Raw genomic sequence first — 18,491 nt, forward strand, 5'->3', positions numbered from 1 at the left:
CAGAGGGTTGGAGCCGGACCCCTCTCAGCAGACCGTTCCCTGCTGCCGCATGCTGGATGCGTGCAGCTCGCCTGTCCCCTCCCTCCTGCAGCCTAAAGCCTCCGGGGAGTTTGCGTCCCGCTGCGTAACCACACGCTGCCTCTGCGGCCGTTTCTTGTGGAAGCTGGCACTTTGAGGCTGTTTTTGTAAAAACAGGTTTATTTCACTCATCCCACTAATCTCACAAACAGGTTGTGCTGCTGGCAGCGGGCTCTCTCGCAGCGCCACGTGCCGCCAGCCTTGCCACCTGTGTGAGCCCCTGGCACACCCATCCCATCCCAGCCCTGGCCCCATCCCTGCCCCAGCAGGTGGCTGTGCTCTGCTGCAGGAGCAGGGACCTGCTTCTGCAGCCCCAGTCTTTTATTTTGGGGTGGGGGGAGAAACTAGGCTGCCTCTGTGGGGCACGCATCGTGCCGGCAGCTCTGCGGAAGGCACTGCCGGTCCTGAGCCCCGTGCCCTGGCTTGCTGTGGGCTGGGCACAGCCCGGGGGCAGGGCTGGCAGCACCAACACACCCAGGACAGCCTGGGGCCACGAAACCTGGCTGGCACAGAGGAGGGTGGCACCACCGAAACCTCCCCTCCGGGTCCTTCTCATCCCTGCCCCGGGCCATGCAGCTCCCAAGCAAGCGACTCCTCCATCCCCTGGGATGGGATCATCATCTGGGGCTGGGGCAGGGCTGCGGGGGCCCTGGGGGTCAGGGGGGAGCCCCGCGTAGGTCCGGCCGTGCCGTGCCAGGCGCTAGACGCAGGTGCAGTCCTGGGCCAGGATGTTGGGCACCGTCTCGTACTTGAAGGAGTAGCCGCCGTCGGAGGTGGTGCGGACGCGCAGCGAGCGCATGGTGCCGGGCAGTGCGGCGCAGCAGAGCTGCACGCCCAGCCGGTGGCTCAGCCCGTGGCCCTCGGCGCAGCTCCCGTGGCAGTAGTGGAAAACGAAGCTGCTGGGGTGCACGATCCACTTGTCCCAGCCCAGCTCCTCGAAGGAGATGTTGAGGGACGCCCGGCGGCAGTTGGTGTGGGCGGCCACGTCCTCGGACGGGCGCTGCAGCAGGCTGAGGGCGGCCGGGGACCAGGGCACGGCGGAGCGGCGAGCCCTCTCGCCGCCCTTGGCACGCGTGGTGGCCACCAGGAAGGGCATCTTGTCCCCGTCGGCCAGGCAGGGGCAGCCGGGGCAGCGCACCAGGAGCACGAAGAGCGGCTGCACCAGGTGGGGCAGCGCGGCGGGGGCGAAGTCAAACACGGTCCAGTGCTCGGGTGTCCGGGACACCGTGGCCGCCACCGGCACCCGGCCCCGCGGGGAGAGGGTCAGCACGTCGGGGGCAGAGTGGTTGGGGGCGGCCGAGGGGCCGGTGTAAAACCAGAGCTGGGCGGACGTCACCGTGCGGCTCAGGGCGTGTGCCGAGGGCTGGAAAAGGTAGGTGAAGATCCCTTCTTCTTCCAGCAGCTTGTCCGGCTGCGTGGGCTCGCACGGCACGTCTGCGGGGAGAGAAAACAGCTCAGGGTGCCGTGCCTGAAGCAGGGGACGGGGCATGGAGGGACCTGTGGGTGTTGCGGGGGGGTGCCCTGCGGCTGGCACTGTGCAGCTGACACCTGGCGCCACCCGGCAGCCCCTGCGCTGCGCCCGAGCCCCGCTGCAGCTCCAGCTCTGTGGCATGGCTCTGCCTGGCTCTGCTCAGCCCTGCCTGTTGCCAGCCTGGCACGGCTGTGGCACCTCGCACCGAGCTCCCCATGGCCTAGGGGCGGGGGATTCAGTCCCCCGGAGCAGCTGGGGCTGTGCACCAGGCAGTGCTCCACGGGGCTGGGGTTGGCTGTGCTGCAGAGGGAGGTCACCGAGCCCCCCTGTGCCATCGGATGCTGTTAATGTGTCCCCTCCCCATAGCATCCTGTCCTACACCCCAGCACCCTGCCCCAACCCCGAGCATCCTGCCCCCTCTGCCAGTGTCCTGCCCCATCCCTGGGCACCTCGCTCCATCCTTCAGCATCTTGCTCCATCCTTCAGCATCATGCCCCATCCCTTAGCATCCTATCCCCCTACATCCTGCCCCATTCCCAAGCACCCCGTGCCCCAGCCCAGCACGCCTCCACCCTCTCCATCCCAGCAGGGCTCTCTCACCTGTGGAAGGGAAGAGGATCACCTGCGACGTGTCCTCCGGCTCCTCGGGCTGCACGTCGGCGCTTTCCAGGACGTCTCTGCGGTGCACCCTCCTCGCCTCCTTCTGGGGCTCCTCCTGCAGGACTGGGGGGCTCAGGTGCTCCAGCACCCGTGCCCGCACCTTGGCCAGGACGAGCTGCCGCTCGGCACCAGCCCCGCTGCAGCTGGCCAGGGCGGCGGGGGGCAGCACGGCGGGCAGCAGGTGCAGGAGGAGCAGCATGGCCGGGGGGCTCGGGGGGCTCTGCCGTGGGGCGCTGCCTGCCAGCCCAGCCCGTCTGCCCGCGGCGCTCCGCCCGGGGCAGGGTGGCATTGAGACGTATCTGACACTGACGCAAACGTCTGCTCGCCCTGAATATTATCTCTGGGCAGCGAGAGCGCTGAGACGTCTGGAATGTGAGGACTGCAAGGACAGTGTGGTCTGGGGGGGGGGGGGTCACGGTGCCCGGGCAGGGGGGCGCAGGGGGGATGCTGCGGTGGGTGCGTGGGGCTGGGGGAGCAGGCTGCGGGTGGGAAGGCACCGCTGGGATGGATGGGGTGCTCTGGGACAGCTCTGCAGCTCCTGGTGCTGGGTGTCCCAGGGCTGGTGGAAATGCAGATTATTATTTTTTTTTTTGGGGGGGGGGACAGCAGGAGGCTGAGAGTGCGGTTTGGGCAGGGTGATGGTGTGCAGAGCCCTGTGAAGTCCCAGCGTGGGGAAGCACATGGGGGAGGCAGGCTGAGCACCCCGGTGCTGCGGATGGCTGAGACACCCCGAGGTCGCAGGGTTGGGGGCTGCCCGTCGCCAGGGCACGGGGACAGCAGGGAGAGCCCCGGGCCTGCACCCACCCCGGCTGCAGCCCGCCAGCCGTGCGTCCCACACCCTGTGTGGCACATCCCGCCCCCACGGCGTGCACCCCATCCAACATGCTGCCTGCTGCCCCTGGCTGAGCCCGCACCCAGACCGGGGCTGCTGCACCCCAGAGCCTCCGGGCTGCGGCGCCCTGCCGCCGGGTGCTATACATAGGCCAGCCCTGCCCCGCCGAGGCGCTGAATGGAGCAGGCTCGGCCTTATCAACCCAGCGTGTCATCAGAGGGTATTTTTGGGGACAGCAGCTGCAGGCGTTTGTAACGCTCGGTCCCTGCGTGTTGACGCTGGGGAGCGGAGCTGGGGAAGCGGCAGGAGCAGGGTGCCGGTGCGGGAGCCGCGGGGAAGAGGCGTTGGAGCGAGGTGTGTGTGGGGCAGGGGACGGCGGGGTGACTGGGGAAGGGGGTGGCCGAGGGGGGAGAGGAGCAGCCGAGCCATCGGGGCTGCCTGTGTCTTTCTGGCGGGGCTGCCAGGGGGTGGCCCGTGGGTCTGGGGAAGGTGGCAGGGATGTATCTGTGTGGGTGCACCGACTGGGGTAAGGTTTGGGGCAGAAGCTGGCCCTCGGGGACGGGCTCTGCCCTACCTTCACCTTTGGCCCAGCCAGGGAATATTTGGGTTTCTCTTTGCTCCTGCTCTCCCCGAGGGAGGCACAAAGGCTTCTGCCCGGCTTGGCCGTGGTGTAGACAGAGGCCAAAGTGCATGCTCGCCCCGGGGGGTACCGAGCACGCTGCGCTGTGCTGGTGGACATGGTTACCTGCAGTGCTGCGGACAGAGGCACTGCCTCGGAAAGCAGGACCCGTCTCTCCGGCCATCCCCCTGTCCCGCAGGGGCTTGAGTGACGGACTATGTCCAGTCCTGGCCTTGGCCACCCCCGGTGGGGATCCTGCCCATGGGACCACCTCTTCCCGGGGAACCCCAGCTCCCCTGCCCCGCTGAGCCCGGTGGGAAGCGCCCGGATGCGGCCGGATGCCTCCAGCCCCATGACAGCCCCTTATCAGCACCTGTGCGCTGAGCCAGCCCAGATGCTGCAGGAATGCAGCCCTGCCACCACCCGATACTGCAGGAATGCCCCAGCGGGTGGGGACGGGCCCATGCCGGGGCCAGTCCTTCCTTGGCCGTCCTCATCCCCAGCACCCTGGGGCCCAGCGAGTGGCTGCCTGCGCCCATCTGGGCAGGGCCCCCTCTCTGACCCTGGGCTCGGTGGCTTTGCTCCGGGCATGATGCTCCACACAGGTCCCTCTGCCGCAGCCTGAGCCCCCTCCCTGCTCTCTGCGCCCCCAGGCTGATGCTGCCCGCTGGCCGCCTGCCTTGAGCCAGTGATGGAGGGGCTTGGGGGAGCCCCCAGGTTCCTGGCCTACCCTCGCGCCTTCACGGTGCAAAGCGGCGCCGACGCTGTCCTGAAGTGCCAGATCACGGGCGAGCCCCGTCCGAGCATCCTCTGGGAGAAGGACAAGACCCCCATCGAGCCCTCGGGCCGCTTCCGAGTGGAGGCCGAGGGGAACGTGTACAGCCTGCTGGTGTCCCGGGTCACCCCCCAGGACAGCGGCCTCTACGTCTGCAAGGCCAAGAACAGCGTTGGTGAGACCTACGCCGCGGCCACGCTCAAAGTGGAGGCTGGGGAGTCATGGCAGGAGGAGGAGGAGGAGGAGGAAGGATGCCCGGGCAGCCAGGCACCCACCTTCCTGGTCGGGCCCTCGTCCCTGCGGGTGTGCCGGGGGGAGGACGTGACCTTCTCCTGCCGGGTATCCGGGCAGCCCTGCCCGCTGCTGGAGTGGGAGAAGGACGGGCACAAGCTCGGCGACCTCTTCGAGAGCACCCACTTCGCGGTGGGGCAGGCGCCGGAGGACTGGCACTTCCTCAAGCTGTTCGGCGCCCGGCCCCCGGACGCGGGGGTCTATGTGTGCCGGGCACGCAGCGGCTCCCGGGAGGCCCTGGCCGCGGCCGTGCTCCTGGTGGAGCCGCGGGCGATGGATGGGACCCCCGGCAACTCCCCCTCCAATGGCCCCCAGCTGCTGGCCGAGCGGCAGCCGCGGCGGCACCGGCACGTGGGGACGGACACCTGGGTACCGGTGCCCAACGGGGTGCCGGGGGCCAAGGCGTTCGCCGTGAGCGCGGGGAAGCACGCCAAGTTTCGCTGCTATGTCACCGGCAAGCCAAAGCCGGAGATCGTCTGGCAGAAGGACGGCAAGCCCCTGGCGCCGAGCCGCCGGCACCTCATCTACGAGGACCGGGAGGGCTACTTCATCCTGAAGGTGCTGTACTGCAAGCCCCAGGACCAGGGGCTGTACGTCTGCACCGCCTCCAACACGGCCGGGCAGACCCTCAGCGCCGTGCAGCTCCAGGTGAAGGGTAGGTGCATGCCCGGGGATGGGGTTGTGGGGTCAGGGTTTTTTTGCCTGGCAGGCATCTGTGCATGCTGGGGCACCTGGGGTGCATGCAGCACTTTGGGGTCCCTCCCAGATGGGGCTGTGGGATCAAGGCTGTGGGACCATCCCCACCCCTCACCTCCCTTGTGCCCGGTGCTGCCCTGCTCCCCGCAGCCCCTGCTGCAAGGTGCCCGCTCCTGCAGCCCCAACAACTCGCTGCTGAGGTGCTGGTGGTGGCATCCTTTTGTTTCTCCAGTCCATGCTGTGCTTCAGCACAGGCAGGCATTGCTTCCTGAGGCTCTGGGTGCTCCCCATACCAAATTCCTCCTTCCCAGCTGCTGCGACCCAAAATAGCTGTCGGGAGCAGGGGTCTGCTGTCTGCCACCCCCGTGGCCGTGCTCCTGACATGGGAGGAATGCGGGGGCCCTGCACACGTGGGTGCTCATGCTCGGTGAGCAGGACGTGGGTGCAGCCTCCCGGGGGTGGGCAGGCTGGTGGTGGTGGTCCCTGGTGCCCGAGGAGGTAGGCAGGAGGGTGCTGTACAGGAGGGTGCTGTGCACCCTCAGCGCCCGTCTCTCCTGGCTGCAGAGCACCGGGTGAGGTTCCAGGTGCAGCTGGAGGACGTGGAGGTGGCGGAGCGGGAGGACGCGGTGCTGGAGTGCCACGTGCCGCTGGAGACCATCCCCACCGCCTGGTTCCTGGAGGACCGGGAGCTGCAGCCCAGCCACAAGTACGTGATGGAGGACCACGGCGTGGTGCGGCGCCTGACCATCCGCGACGCCCGCACCGACGACGACGGCATCTACCTCTGCCAGATGAAGGACAAGGGGCGCAGCATCGCAGAGGTCTCCGTCCGAGGTGACCTTTTTCAACCACCTCCTCCTCTGTCCCAGCCCTGCTCCTTGCTTTCCGGCCAGCCCAGCCCACTCCCCAGCGTCCTCACACGTCTCTTCTCCTAGGGGTGATTGTGAAGAGGCTGCCGCGGAAGCTGGACGTGATGGAGGGGGAGAACGCGGCTTTCTGCGTGGAGACGCGGGAGGCCGTGGAGGGGATCTGCTGGAGCCACAACGGGCTGCAGCTGCACGAGTCGCCCCGCATCGTTTTGAAGAGCTTTGGCAGGACGCACCTCCTGGTGCTGGTGCATGTCACCCGCGAGGACGCGGGCGTCATCTCCTTCACCATCGGGGAGTCACAGACGTCCTCCCAGCTCCGGGTCAAGTGTAAGGGCCAGGCTGCGTGGAGCTGCCCCCACACCCTCCATCCTCCCCATTCACTGGGCGCTGACACGGGGGAGAGGTGGGCTGGCTGCAATGGCACTTTGGGGACAAGGTTTTGAGCAGGGCTCCAGTCTCGCTGGCAGACTGCAGAGCCTCGTCACAGGCACTGCGCTGCACCGGAGCACATCCCAGTGAAAAAGGCTGCCTGCCCCCCATTATCCCCCCCCCAGCCACCCTGCTGGGAGCCTCGATGCAGCCAACGCAGGCTGTGTGTTACAGGTGTGAAGCGGGACCCCCCCAGCGCGCCGGTGGCGGCCCAGATGAGCACGGAGCAGAGCAACGCGGCCCTGCTGACGTGGTGCCCCGCGCCCGACGTGCACCACCGCCCGCCCAGCACCTACGTCCTGGAGCGTCGGGAGGCGGCGGGCGGCGAGTGGGTGCAGTGCCTCACCACCGACCTGGCCGGCCGGGTGCAGGTGCTGGGCGACAGCGTGCCCCGCGAGGCCGACTACTGCTTCCGCGTCTGCGCCGTCAACAAGCACGGCCGCAGCGGCCCCGTGGAGTTCCCCGGATCCGTGCATCTCGGTGAGGGTGCAAAGCCCCTTGGGGACCCCTTTGGGGATGTGGGGTGCCCCACACAGCGTGGGAGCTGCGTGTGGGTGATGGCTGCTGGCAGGCTGCCGGAGCTGAGCTCCCGCTGTGCTGCAGCCCCCGCGGCTCGCCTGGAGAGGGGCTTGCAGGACGCGTGGGTGCGGGACGGCGAGGACGCGCGCTTCTCCCTGGAGCTGTCGGCCTCGGTGCAGGGCACCTGGTTCCTGAACGGTGCGAGGCTGGGGGATGAGGAGGGTGGCCGGTACGGCGTGCAGCACTGCAGGACGGAGCACTCGCTGCTGATCCGGGGAGCGCAGCTGGCCGAGAGCGGTGCCACGGTCACCTTCATGGCTGGCGGTGTGCGAGACTCGGCCACGCTGCACGTGCAAGGTGAGCGGGCGCTCGCCCTGGGATCCTGCAAGTGAAAGAGCAGCAGGTGGGGAGCTGCCTCTAATGTTTTTATCCTCTGCGCTGGTTCCCAGCTCCGCCGGCCCGCATCGCCCCGGTGCCCGAAGCCCAGCGGCTCCGGGAGCTGCCGTCGGGGCTGCCGGTGCTGCTGGAGTGCGAGGTGTCCCCGGAGGGAGCCCCCGTCTGCTGGCTGAAGGACGGCGAGGCCGTGCCCCTGGACGGCGTTATCGCCATGCAGGCGGAGGGCTGCGTGCGGAGGCTGCTCATCCGCTCGGCCACCCCCGCGGACGCCGGTACCTACACCTGCGACACCGGGGACGACGCCGTGAGCTTCGTGGTGACCGTGACGGGTGAGCTGGGCACCGCGGGCACGAGCTTGGATGTGACTTCATGTGCCCTTGCCCCTCTCCTTATCCCCGGGGCTGGGAGCTGCCACCACGTGGGTGCCGCGCTGAGCCCCCTGTCCCCGGGCAGAGGCGCCGGTGAGGATCGTCAGCTCCAACGAGGGGGCCCCCCACGCCTACACGGCCGGGCAGCGCGTGGAGCTGTGGTGCCAGCTGTCCCGCGCCGAGGCCCCGGTGTGCTGGTACAAGGACGGGGAGGAGGTGGAGGCGGGCGAGAGCCTGGTGCTGGAGCGCGAGGGGCCGCGGTGCCGGCTGGTGCTGCCCTGCGCCCGGCCGCAGGACGCGGGAGAGTTCGTCTGCGACGTGGGTGGCGACTCCGTCTTCTACAACATCACCGTGGCAGGTGGGTGTGTGGGGACACGTCCCAGGGTGGTGCATGGCCAGAACCAAAGGGTGTTGGTGGCACATCAGAGATGCTCTTGGTGCCTGCTCAGCAGCATACCCGTCAGGCAGGGATCTCTGTGGCAGTTTTGGTGCGTAAAACCACCGGGACTGGCTGGCGGACCGGGCAGCTTGCTCGATCACCCTGCAGCCCTGCGGGCTGGCACCCAGCATCCCTGCACTGGGGTGTTTGCTGCTCGGTAAACAAAACCTCCCTCAAGGGTCTAAAAATAGTGGGTAGGAGCACCGGCACCTGGCGTGGGGTGACTCGCAGCTGGAGGCTGAGCTGACGGACAGCTTTAATTGCTGACCTGAAAATTAGTGGTTGCTTGGATACTGGTGATCCAGCCCGGTTTGCTGCCTGCACGCGGGGCCGGCACCGCGCAGCGGCTCCCCCGGTCGCAGGGCGGTTGTTGGCACTGGTGGGTGGCAGCTCAGATGGCAAAAGATAATGAAACCTGAAAAGGAGTGAAAGGCTTCCTGTTGCTGGCCCCAAAACACACAATCCCACAAACACAGGAAGGCCACGGGGGCAGAGGGAAAGCCTGGTGACAGGGCAGTTTGAGTGCAGCGATAAAAGCTCTCCGCAGCAGCAGGAGGTGGCCAAGGGGGGAAGTTAATGGCAGGGCATGCAGGTGCACGGTGTGATGGGTGATAAGAGAGGCTGGGAGAAACAGCAAAATGGTAGCTGCTGGGAGGGGGAAGAAAGAAGGGATTTTAGCGTGATGGAGTCAAAATCACCCACGGAAAGGACAGGCAGTGGCTGGAGTGCTTTGGATGCAGGAGGCATCATCCGTCCCGCGGCAGTTTGGTTCAGCTCCTGTAACGCCAGGGAGGGGAAGCACCAGCTGCTGGAGCTCGGCCTTTCAGCCCGCCAGCTTGGCATACCACAGGCTCAAGGGTCTTAGGGAGCCCGGCTCGGTAAGCTCAGTGCTGGGTCACTGGGTAACGGGTACCGGTGTCAGCGGGGCGCGAGGGGGTGCCGCAGCCTGGGGCTGTGCCCGCTCTGGCAAGGAGGCAGGTTTGGCTGGGGGCAGCGGCGCTGCCGCTGCGGCACGCTTGGATTCCCCCAGGCATCCCAGCTATCCCCCAGGCTGCTGCAGTGCATGAGCCCAGCTGCCCACAGCCCCGACATCCCCAGATGCCTCCGGGTTTTCTGGCGGCTGCCGGGCGCTGGGGGTCCCTGGGGCCATCGGTGGGGCTGGAGCATCGCCCCCTCCTCCGTGTAGGGCTTCCTGCATGCAGAGCCCTCCAGGTGGTGGCTGCGGGTGGATTTGCACCGTGGCTGTGCTTCCTCAGCTTCAGAGGTTTTTGTTTGTGGGGCCCATTTCCACCTCCGCATCTCCGTGCTGGAGCTCTCGGCCCGTCTCACTCTGTCTGGCCCTGCCGTGAGCTCGCTGCCCGCTTCCCAAGGGATTAACACCGCCCGCTGCTCTGAAGGGGGCTCTGGGGGCATGGGGAAATAGCGGACCCAAGCAGGAGGTCGGGGGTTTCAGGTTCAGTGTCCCCAGCGACGTGATTGCTTTTAGCAGGCCCCTCTGGGCAGGAAGCCGCGGGGCGTTTGATCAGGGCGCGGGGCGGATGCAGGCTCGGCACGGTGCGGGTCAGTCCCTGCGAGCTGGCCGGCTGCCACTGCTGCCCTGCGGTGTGCTGCCGAGTGCCGGCACCGAGCCCTGACGGGGCCGAAAACCCCTCGGATGGTGGCAGAGCAGACACCCAGCACGGGGCCGGGACAAGGGCAGGTCACTGCGTCGGGTGCCGGCAGGGTGCTTTAGTGCCAGCCGTGCCCCGTGCCACCCGCGGCCGGGCTGAGCACCCGCGGCACGGACCTGGCCAGCTACAGCCCGCTGCAATGTGGGACGTGGTGGTGGGAACACCCACGGCCACACAGGGGCCACATCCTGACCTCTTGAGGGCTTCTCAACAGGGTGTCCCGGGGGGTGAGCAGGAAGGATGGGGACTGGCACCATGCGGGGATTTACAGCCAGGCTGGAAGTTGGGGCACTGGAGGGGTGAGAGCAGAGGGAGCCCCGGAGCAGGGCAGCCCAACCGCTTGTGCCATGCAGGCCATGGATCAGGTGTTGGCTTCCAGCTTTAAAACCAGTGAGCAGGCGAAGCCGTTGCCCCACGCAGGGCTTTGCATTGCCCCACTGTCAGCTCGGGTCGACCCACCCACGCTGAGCCCCCTGTCCCCGGGCAGAGGCGCCGGTGAGGATCGTCGGCTCCAACGAGGGGGCCCCCCATGCCTACACGGCCGGGCAGCGCGTGGAGCTGTGGTGCCAGCTGTCCCGCGCCGAGGCCCCGGTGTGCTGGTACAAGGACGGGGAGGAGGTGGAGGCGGGCGAGAGCCTGGTGCTGGAGCGCGAGGGGCCGCGGTGCCAGCTGGTGCTGCCCTGCGCCCAGCCGCAGGACGCGGGAGAGTTCGTCTGCGACGTGGGCGGCGACTCCGTCTTCTACAACATCACCGTGGCAGGTGGGTGTGTGGCACAGCGGCAGCCCCCTGCCCCTTCTCCTTTCCTCGCCTCCCCCTTGCTGCCTGCGCTGGCTCCCTGCTGTCCCACCGCGGGATGCAGCAGCTGCAGCTCCTCGGCAGGGCCGGCTGCTCCATCTCCTGCCGGGGCAGCCCAGGGCCCCCACAGCCCACCCTGTGTGTGGGCCAGGCACGGGGGATACAGCCCAATCCCTGGTCCTCTCGGTCCTCCCAGCCCCGCCGGCCCGCATCACCCCGGTGCCCAAAGTCCGGCAGCTCCAGGAGGTGCCGGCGGGGCTGCCGGTGCTGCTGGAGTGCGAGGTGTCCCCGGAGGGAGCCCCCGTCCGCTGGCTGAAGGACGGCGAGGCCGTGGTGCCCTCCGAGACCCTGGCCATCCAGTCGGAGAGATGCTTGCGGAGGCTGCACGTCCCCGCAGCCGCACTGTCGGACTCAGGGACGTACACCTGCGACGCCGGGGACGATGCCGCCAGCTTCAGGCTGACTGTGATCGGTGAGCTGCCGGGGGTGACATCCTCGCCTGGGGCTCACGCACCGCCTTGTCACCGCGCTGAGCCCCCTGTCCCCGGGCAGAGGCGCCGGTGAGGATCGTCAGCTCCAACGAGGGGGCCCCCCACGCCTACACGGCCGGGCAGCGCGTGGAGCTGTGGTGCCAGCTGTCCCGCGCCGAGGCCCCGGTGTGCTGGTACAAGGACGGGGAGGAGGTGGAGGCGGGCGAGAGCCTGGTGCTGGAGCGCGAGGGGCCGCGGTGCCGGCTGGTGCTGCCCTGCGCCCGGCCGCAGGACGCGGGAGAGTTCGTCTGCGATGCTGGGGACACTTCTGTGTCCTACCACGTCGTGGTGGCAGGTTGGTGGTACAACTGGGATGCCATAGGGAAAGGGAAGCTGGGCTGCGATGTGCGCCCTTTGCTCCTGCCCTGCAGCAGCTCTGCCGCCGTGTGCTGGGGGGAGAGGCTGTGACCCGGCACCTGCACAGCCCCGGGGACGGGGACGCAGGTGAGGGTAAGCAGCGGGAGGAGCGGCGTGGCGAGCAGCTCTCACCCTTCCTCTGTGCCCCGCCAGAGCCGCGAGTCAGGATCCTGCACCCCGCGCAGCGCTCGCTGGAGCTGCCGGTGCTGGCGCCGGGGCGCGTGGAGCTGCGGTGCGAGCTGTCCGTGCCCGACGCCCCCGTGCGCTGGTTCAAGGACGGGCTGGAGGTGGACGAGTCCGACAACCTGCAGCTGCTGGTGGAGGGCGCCCGGCGCTGCCTCCTCATCCCCAGGAGCAGCGCGGAGGACACGGGCGAGTACATCTGCGAGAGCAAGGACGAGGCCGTCTCCTTCGACGTCAAGGTGTCAGGTTAGTGGGGAGCCTTTCCCAGCCCGGGTGAGGGTGACTGGCTCCTGCTTGGAGCTGTGGGTACTGCTGTCCTTGCAGAGCCCCCGGTGATGATCCTGCAGCCACGGCGACCTCCCCCGGTTGTGAAGGCATCCCCGGGGGACACGGTGACGCTGGCCTGCGAGCTGTCCCGCGCGGACGCGCCCGTGCGCTGGGCCAAGGAGGGCGTCAGGCTGGAGGCTGGGGGCAGCCTGGTGCTGGAGGAGGAGGGCGCCCACCGGCGCCTGCTCATCCCTGCTGCTCGAGCCGAGCACTCTGGAAAATATGCCTGCGATGCTGGCGATGACATGGTGACCTTCACCGTCCAAGTGTCCGGTGAGCGAGGGGCTGGGGCGCTGGGTGCTGGGCGCGTGGACACGGGGCACTGTGCACCCATGGATTTGGGGGGCTGTGGTCAAAGCTGGTGGGGGGGGTCCTCCCCTCAGCACCCGTGCTGTGGGCAGCCCCCTGGCACGGCTCCCCACGGGCCAGACCTCGCACGAGGGGCTCCCGGCCGTGGTTAATGGTAGCTGTGGTGCTGAGCGGTGCCGCAGACCCCCCCGTCAGGATTCTGGAGAGGGACGCGCTGCTGACCCGCCGGCGCTGCCGGGCCATGGAGGACCTGGTGCTGGAGGTGCTCCTCTCGCACGCCCACGGGGAGGTGAAGTGGTACAAGGACGGGGAGAAGCTGCAGGACACGGGGCACGTGCGGCTGGAGGAGGACGGGGCGCGCCGCTCGCTCGTCGTCCTGGGTGCCACGGGCGGGGATGCAGGGGAGTACCTCTGCGACACCCATGACGACAGCATCATCTTCTGCGTCGCCGTGGAAGGTAAGGGGGAGCTCCCTCGCGGGACGGCACCACCCAAGGGTGCAGCGGATCCTCCCAAGGGTGCACTTGGTGCTGACAGAGGCTGAATGCTCAGGACAGGACGCAGGGAGCCTTCCTCTCCCCCCACCCCACAACGTCACCCTGCAGCCGGAGCCACCGGCTGTGGCTCCCGGTGTCACACCGTGTCTCTCTCCAGCTCCAGAACCACCGGTGACCATCGTGGGGAACACGGGCACCACGGAGCACCGCTGCCTGGTGGCCGGGGAGGACCTGGTGCTGGCCTGCGAGCTGTCCCGGCCCGATGCTGCCGTGCGCTGGCTGCGGGACGGCCGCGAGGTGCAGCTGGGGGAGCGGGTGCAGGCGGTGTCCCGCGGGGCGCTGCGGGAGCTCACCGTGCGGGCGGCACAGCCCGGGGACTCGGGGTGCTACGTCTGCGACGCTGCCAGCGACCGCATGGTGACGAGCGTGGAGGTGGCAGGTGAGAGGGCGGATGTCCCTCGCTCCCCTGGTGCCACAGCTCCACGTGGCGTCCTCCTCTCCTGCGTGTCCTGAGGCTAACCCAGTGCTGGCGAGGGGAGGGGACAGCTCTGTGACCTGCTGGTGGCAGGGGACAGGGTAGCAGCACCAGGGGAGGGGGGGAGTCCTGTCCCCAAGTCCTGCTGGAGTTGTCAGCCAAGAAGGGGCATGTCAGGGCCGTCAGACGCATACCTCCTGCCTCCCCAGGCAGGGGCTGGTTAAATTTATCCTTGGCCGGCTCCCAGGCGCCTCTCCTCCTGCTCTGGCTGCCAAGGGCTGAGCTCAGCCCCAGACTTTATCAGCTGGGGATAGCGGGCCGCGCGGGGTGGGAGAGGGGTGGTGCAGGCAGGTATCCCCGATCCCAGCAAGGCGCTTGGGTTGGGGAAGGGGGTGGAAATTAATGGCTCCAACCCAGCTGCTGGGCTGCTTGTGCGGGGGGGGTGCAGGAGCGGGCTCTGTCAGCATTCCTGCCTGGGGCCCTGTCCTCGGGGGGAGCTTAGCTGCCAGATGTGACCAGCCTGCCTCATAGAGACCCCCAGTCAGCCCCGCTGTGACCCACAGCAACCCCCAGTGACTCGGGCACCCCTCAGCTGGTTGCACTGTCACCCCACTGCCCCTGCTCTGTGGCGATGTGCTGTGGCACCGCAGCAGTCCCCACCGTCAGCAGCATCACCCTGTCCCTGCGGCGGTCACCCCTGACCCGTGCCATGTCCCCCCGCGCACCGCAGCGCAGCCCGTGCGCATCGTGAACAAGGAGGAGGCGCAGAGCCCGCTGGAGGTGCTGGAGGGGGACAGCGTCACGCTGGTGGCCCGGCTGTCCCCGGAGGCGGCGGCGGCGCAGTGGCAGAAGGACGGGCAGACGCTGCGCTCGGGCGGGCGGCTGCTGGTGTGCAGCGAGGGCCCCGCGCGCAGCCTCACCATCAAGCAAGCGGAGCTGGGCGACGCCGGCGTCTTCCTCTGCGATGCCGGCGACGACGAGGTGAACTTCACGCTGCACGTCAAGGGTAAGCCTGCCGAGATGTCCCCCGGGGGGCCAGGACCGGTGTCCCTCGTCCCAACACCGGGCTGAGCCCCCGCTCCCCTTCACAGAGGCGCCCGTGCTGTTCGTGAACAAGCAGGAGGAGCGGGAGAAGCTGCTGGTGCTGGAGGGTGGCAGCGCCGTGCTCTCCGCCGTCGTGTCCAAGGAGCGAGCCGACATCACCTGGCTGGGTCCCCAGCGGCACGTGGTGGCCGGCGAGCGCTGCCAGCTGCGGCAGGACGGCCGCGTGCACAGCCTGGTCCTCTGCAACGTGGCCAAGGAGGACGCCGGTGTCTACACCTGCCTGTCCCCCCACGACCAGATGCAGTTCGACGTCAGCGTCCGGGGTGAGCATCGCTGGGGGGGACACGCCGCGGCGCGCTGGGGGGGACCCTCCTGCTGATGCACGGGGCTCGGCTGTGCAGAGCTGCAGGTGAAGTTCCTGCGTGGCCTCTCGGACGTGCGCGCGCGGCAGGGCGAGACGGTGGTGCTGTGGTGTGAGCTGTGCAAGGCCAGGGGCGACGTGGTGTGGCTGAAGGACGGGCGGCCGCTGGCGCCCAGCGCCCGCCGGGAGGTCCGGGTGCAGGGGCGAGAGCGCTCGCTGGTGCTGAGCCGTGTGGGGCCCGAGGACGCCGGCGAGTACTGCTGCGAGTCCAACGACGACCGGACGCTGGCCACGCTGACGGTGCAGGGTGAGCACAAGCCCCCCTGCGCTGGGGGCCCCCAAAACTCCAGCACCCGCCCCGTGCCGGGGGGCACTCGCCCTGACGCCCCCGCTGCAGTGCCCAGGGTGGTGGAGATCATCGCGGAGCTGCACAGCCTGACGGTGCTAGAGGGGGACGACGCCACCTTCAAGTGCATGGTGTCCCCCGAGGATGTGGCCGTGGTGTGGCAGCTGAACGGGCAGCCCGTGGTCCCCAGCGAGCGGCTGCTGGTGGCCAGGAGCGGGCTGTGCCACAGCCTCACCGTCCGGCGGTGCCAGCCGGCCGACGCGGCCACCGTGACGGCCAACGCCGAGGGGCTGCTGAGCACGGCCCGGCTGAGTGTGCAAGGTGAGTGTGAAGGGGACGAAGGGACGGACCCGCACGGGCAGCCCCGGGGCCGCACGTCGACCCCCGTGCCCACACCTTGGCCCTGCAGAGGCGCAGGTGCTGTTCGTGCAGAAGCTGCGGGACGTGGTGGTGGAGGAGGAGCAGGATGCGTGCCTGGAGGTGGAGGTGAGCCACGAGGCGGCCGAGGTGCAGTGGCTGAAGCAGGGCGTCCTCCTCCAGCCCAGCGGCAAGCACCAGCTGCAGGAGTCGGGGCGCCGGCGCACCCTCACCATCCGCAGCGTCAGCCCCTCCGACCGCGGCACCTACCGCTGTGAGAGCCTGCACGACCGCACGCAGGCCAAGCTCAGCGTGGAGCGTGAGTACCGCCTGGCCCCGCGGGGACGGACGGGGATGGGGGTGTGGGCTCCTCCTGCTGCAGGGAAGGGCTGTGCTCGGACAGGGAGGTGGGCAGCGGGGCTGGGGATGGGCAGTGGGAAGGCAGCAGTGGGAGCCTGGTAAACAGGGCTGAATTCGGGGCTCGCTCCAGCAAGGACTGGGTAGGTGGAGGCTCTGGGGCGTGGGTGAGCACCGCTCATCAACGTGGTCCCTCACAGCCCGCAAGGTGTCGATCCGGAGGCCGCTGGCAGACGTGGAGACCTTCGAGAAGGAGACAGCCACCTTCCTCCTGGAGCTGTCCCACGCCGGCGTGCCCGGGGTGTGGGCACGGGGCGGCGTGCGGGTGAAGCCCAGCGGCACATGCCGGATCAGCGCCACGGGCTGCACGCACAGCCTGACGCTGGAAGGGCTCACGCTGCAGGACTCGGGCACCGTCACCTTCACCACCGACACCCTGCGCTGCAGCGCCCGCCTGCTCGTGCGGGGTACGGGACTGGGGGCGCATGGGGACCCAGCGCTGCTTGTCCTCCAGCCGGGGAGGTGGCAGGGCTGAGCAGGGCCACTCTGGGCACGTGCTGGCACGTGCGGAGCTTGCCCATAGCGGTGCCTGGAAGCCCTGCGATGAGCTCCCCCAGGCACCGCTCCCATCCCTGCACCCCCGAGCCGAAGCCTTTCTCCCCTGAAACCTCCCTCCACCCTGTGTCCTCTCCCCTCAGAGCCTCCCGTCACCATGCTGAAGCTCCCGCGGGATCTGGGGGTCCCGGAGTCGGGGGTCGCCACCTTCGAGTGCGAGCTGTCTCGCCCCACCGCCGAGGTGAAGTGGCTCAAGGTGAGGCCTCACAGCCACCCCACCCAGGCTGACAGCAGCACCCTCATCCCCCGGCCGGGGCTGCGGGCAGGGCAGGCGGGGGACACGCAGCCCCCCCGGCACCCCCTGACCCCGCTGCCCGCACAGGACGGCAAGGAGCTGCGGCCAGGGCCCCACTGCCGCATCTACTCCGTGGGTCGGCGCCGCCTCCTGCAGCTTGGCCACTGCGAGCTGCCCGACGCCGGGGTCTACACCTGCGACGCAGGCGACTGCCAGGCCTCCGCCACGCTGCGCGTCCACGGTACGGCCCCTGGACACCCTCCCCCTGCGGAGGTGCTGGCGCCCGCCCGGTCCCAGCACCCTGCCCCTGTCCCGCAGAGCACCAGGTCCGCGTGGTGCAGGAGCTGCAGGACGCCCGCGTGCGAGAGGGTGACAACGCCGTCTTCACGTGCGAGGTGTCCCACGGGGACGTGGCGGGCGAGTGGTTCCGCGACGGGGAGAAGATCAAGGTGTCCAGCACGGTGAAGATACGGCAAGAAGGTGCCGCCTGCATCGCGCACCGGGCAGCCTGCATACCCGTTTTGGGGCTGGGAAAGGGAGAGCTCCATTTGGCGTGGATTGTAGGGCCGGGCAGGGTCCCAGCACCCCACTTACTGGGGTGCCCATCTCCACCCCCCGCAGGGACCCGGCACTTCTTGCTGCTCTGCGCCGTGTGCCCCGAGGACGCGGGACGCATCCGTTTTGCGGCCAGGACAGCCGCCTCGGAGGCCAGCCTGCAGGTGGAAGGTAGCTCGTGCGCGGGGTGGCCGGGCTCTAGCGCCGTGACGGTGACACGGTCGGCCCGTGGGGTCCCGATGCTGATGTCCCTGCCCCGCACGCCAGCGCTGCCCATCAGGATCGTGAAGCCGCTGCGGGACAAGACGGTGCTGGCGCGGCACAAGGCGACGCTGGAGTGCACGGTGTCGCACGCCCGGGGCCGCGTGCGCTGGCTGCGCGGGGACACCGAGATCTTCGCCGGGGACAAGTACGAGATCTGCAACCTGGACTGCTACCGCACGCTCATCATCCACCGCGTGGGCCCCGAGGATGAGGACTCGTACACCTGCGACGCCTTTGATGACCGCTCCACCGCGCGGCTCCTCGTGGAGGGTGAGCGGGGAGGGGACCCCACGGGGACGGGGTCACGCCGGGAGCCCCCAGCAGTGACCCCACAGCCTCCCTCGCCCCTGCGCTCATCCCTGGCACCCTGCCCTCACCCGCCATCACTTGGAGGGGCTGATGCCTGGGGTGGTGCCCTGTTGGGACACCCCCAGTGCGCCCACTACCCCCAAGGATGCTGACACGCTCTGTCCCTGCAGGAAGCTAGGCGCCAGGATGCAGCACGGGGGCTGTGTGCAGATGGAAGGACAGACGGCGGTGCTGGGAGACGGGGTCGCATTTCCCCCGGGACGCACAGACAGAGGGAGACCGTCTCCGTCCTGCCCCGGCCTCACGGCTCTGCATTAAACAGCCTTTTTTTTCCGACATGGCTTCTTCCTCCCCAGCGCTGGGTCCCAGCCCAGCACGGCAGGGCAGCGGGTCCCCACGGGGCACAGACCTCGGGGTCCCGCTCCCCCCTGCCCCCCCGGCGCAGCCCCCACCTTGGCACGC

The 18,491-nt window shown here is 69.0% G+C and overlaps 2 protein-coding genes across 2 annotated transcripts; one reads left to right on the forward strand and one right to left on the reverse strand.

Annotated features, from left to right (window-relative positions):
- Positions 1–427: 427 nt before the first annotated feature.
- On the reverse strand, positions 428–2,408 carry INHA (inhibin subunit alpha). Its single transcript, XM_040561504.1, has 2 exons — positions 2,150–2,408; positions 428–1,512 (listed from the first exon to the last, which is right to left on the reverse strand). The coding sequence occupies exons 1-2, from the start codon at positions 2,406–2,408 to the stop codon at positions 779–781; spliced, it is 993 nt and encodes a 330-aa protein (XP_040417438.1). The 3' UTR covers positions 428–778.
- Positions 2,409–3,155: 747 nt separating this feature from the next.
- On the forward strand, positions 3,156–18,355 carry OBSL1 (obscurin like cytoskeletal adaptor 1). The gene is made up of 26 exons (XM_040561577.1): positions 3,156–3,395; positions 4,314–5,381; positions 5,987–6,256; positions 6,358–6,618; positions 6,895–7,200; positions 7,324–7,596; positions 7,689–7,964; positions 8,089–8,417; positions 10,602–10,872; positions 11,105–11,380; positions 11,461–11,733; positions 11,949–12,224; positions 12,303–12,578; positions 12,797–13,072; positions 13,269–13,550; positions 14,317–14,592; positions 14,678–14,953; positions 15,032–15,298; positions 15,389–15,658; positions 15,747–16,013; positions 16,252–16,518; positions 16,750–16,862; positions 16,989–17,142; positions 17,220–17,627; positions 17,724–17,990; positions 18,200–18,355. The coding sequence occupies exons 2-26, from the start codon at positions 4,352–4,354 to the stop codon at positions 18,205–18,207; spliced, it is 7,248 nt and encodes a 2,415-aa protein (XP_040417511.1). The 5' UTR covers positions 3,156–3,395; positions 4,314–4,351; the 3' UTR covers positions 18,208–18,355.
- Positions 18,356–18,491: the final 136 nt, after the last annotated feature.

Source organism: Cygnus olor, chromosome 6, assembly GCF_009769625.2.
Source record: "Cygnus olor isolate bCygOlo1 chromosome 6, bCygOlo1.pri.v2, whole genome shotgun sequence".
Taxonomy (NCBI): Eukaryota; Metazoa; Chordata; class Aves; order Anseriformes; family Anatidae; genus Cygnus; species Cygnus olor.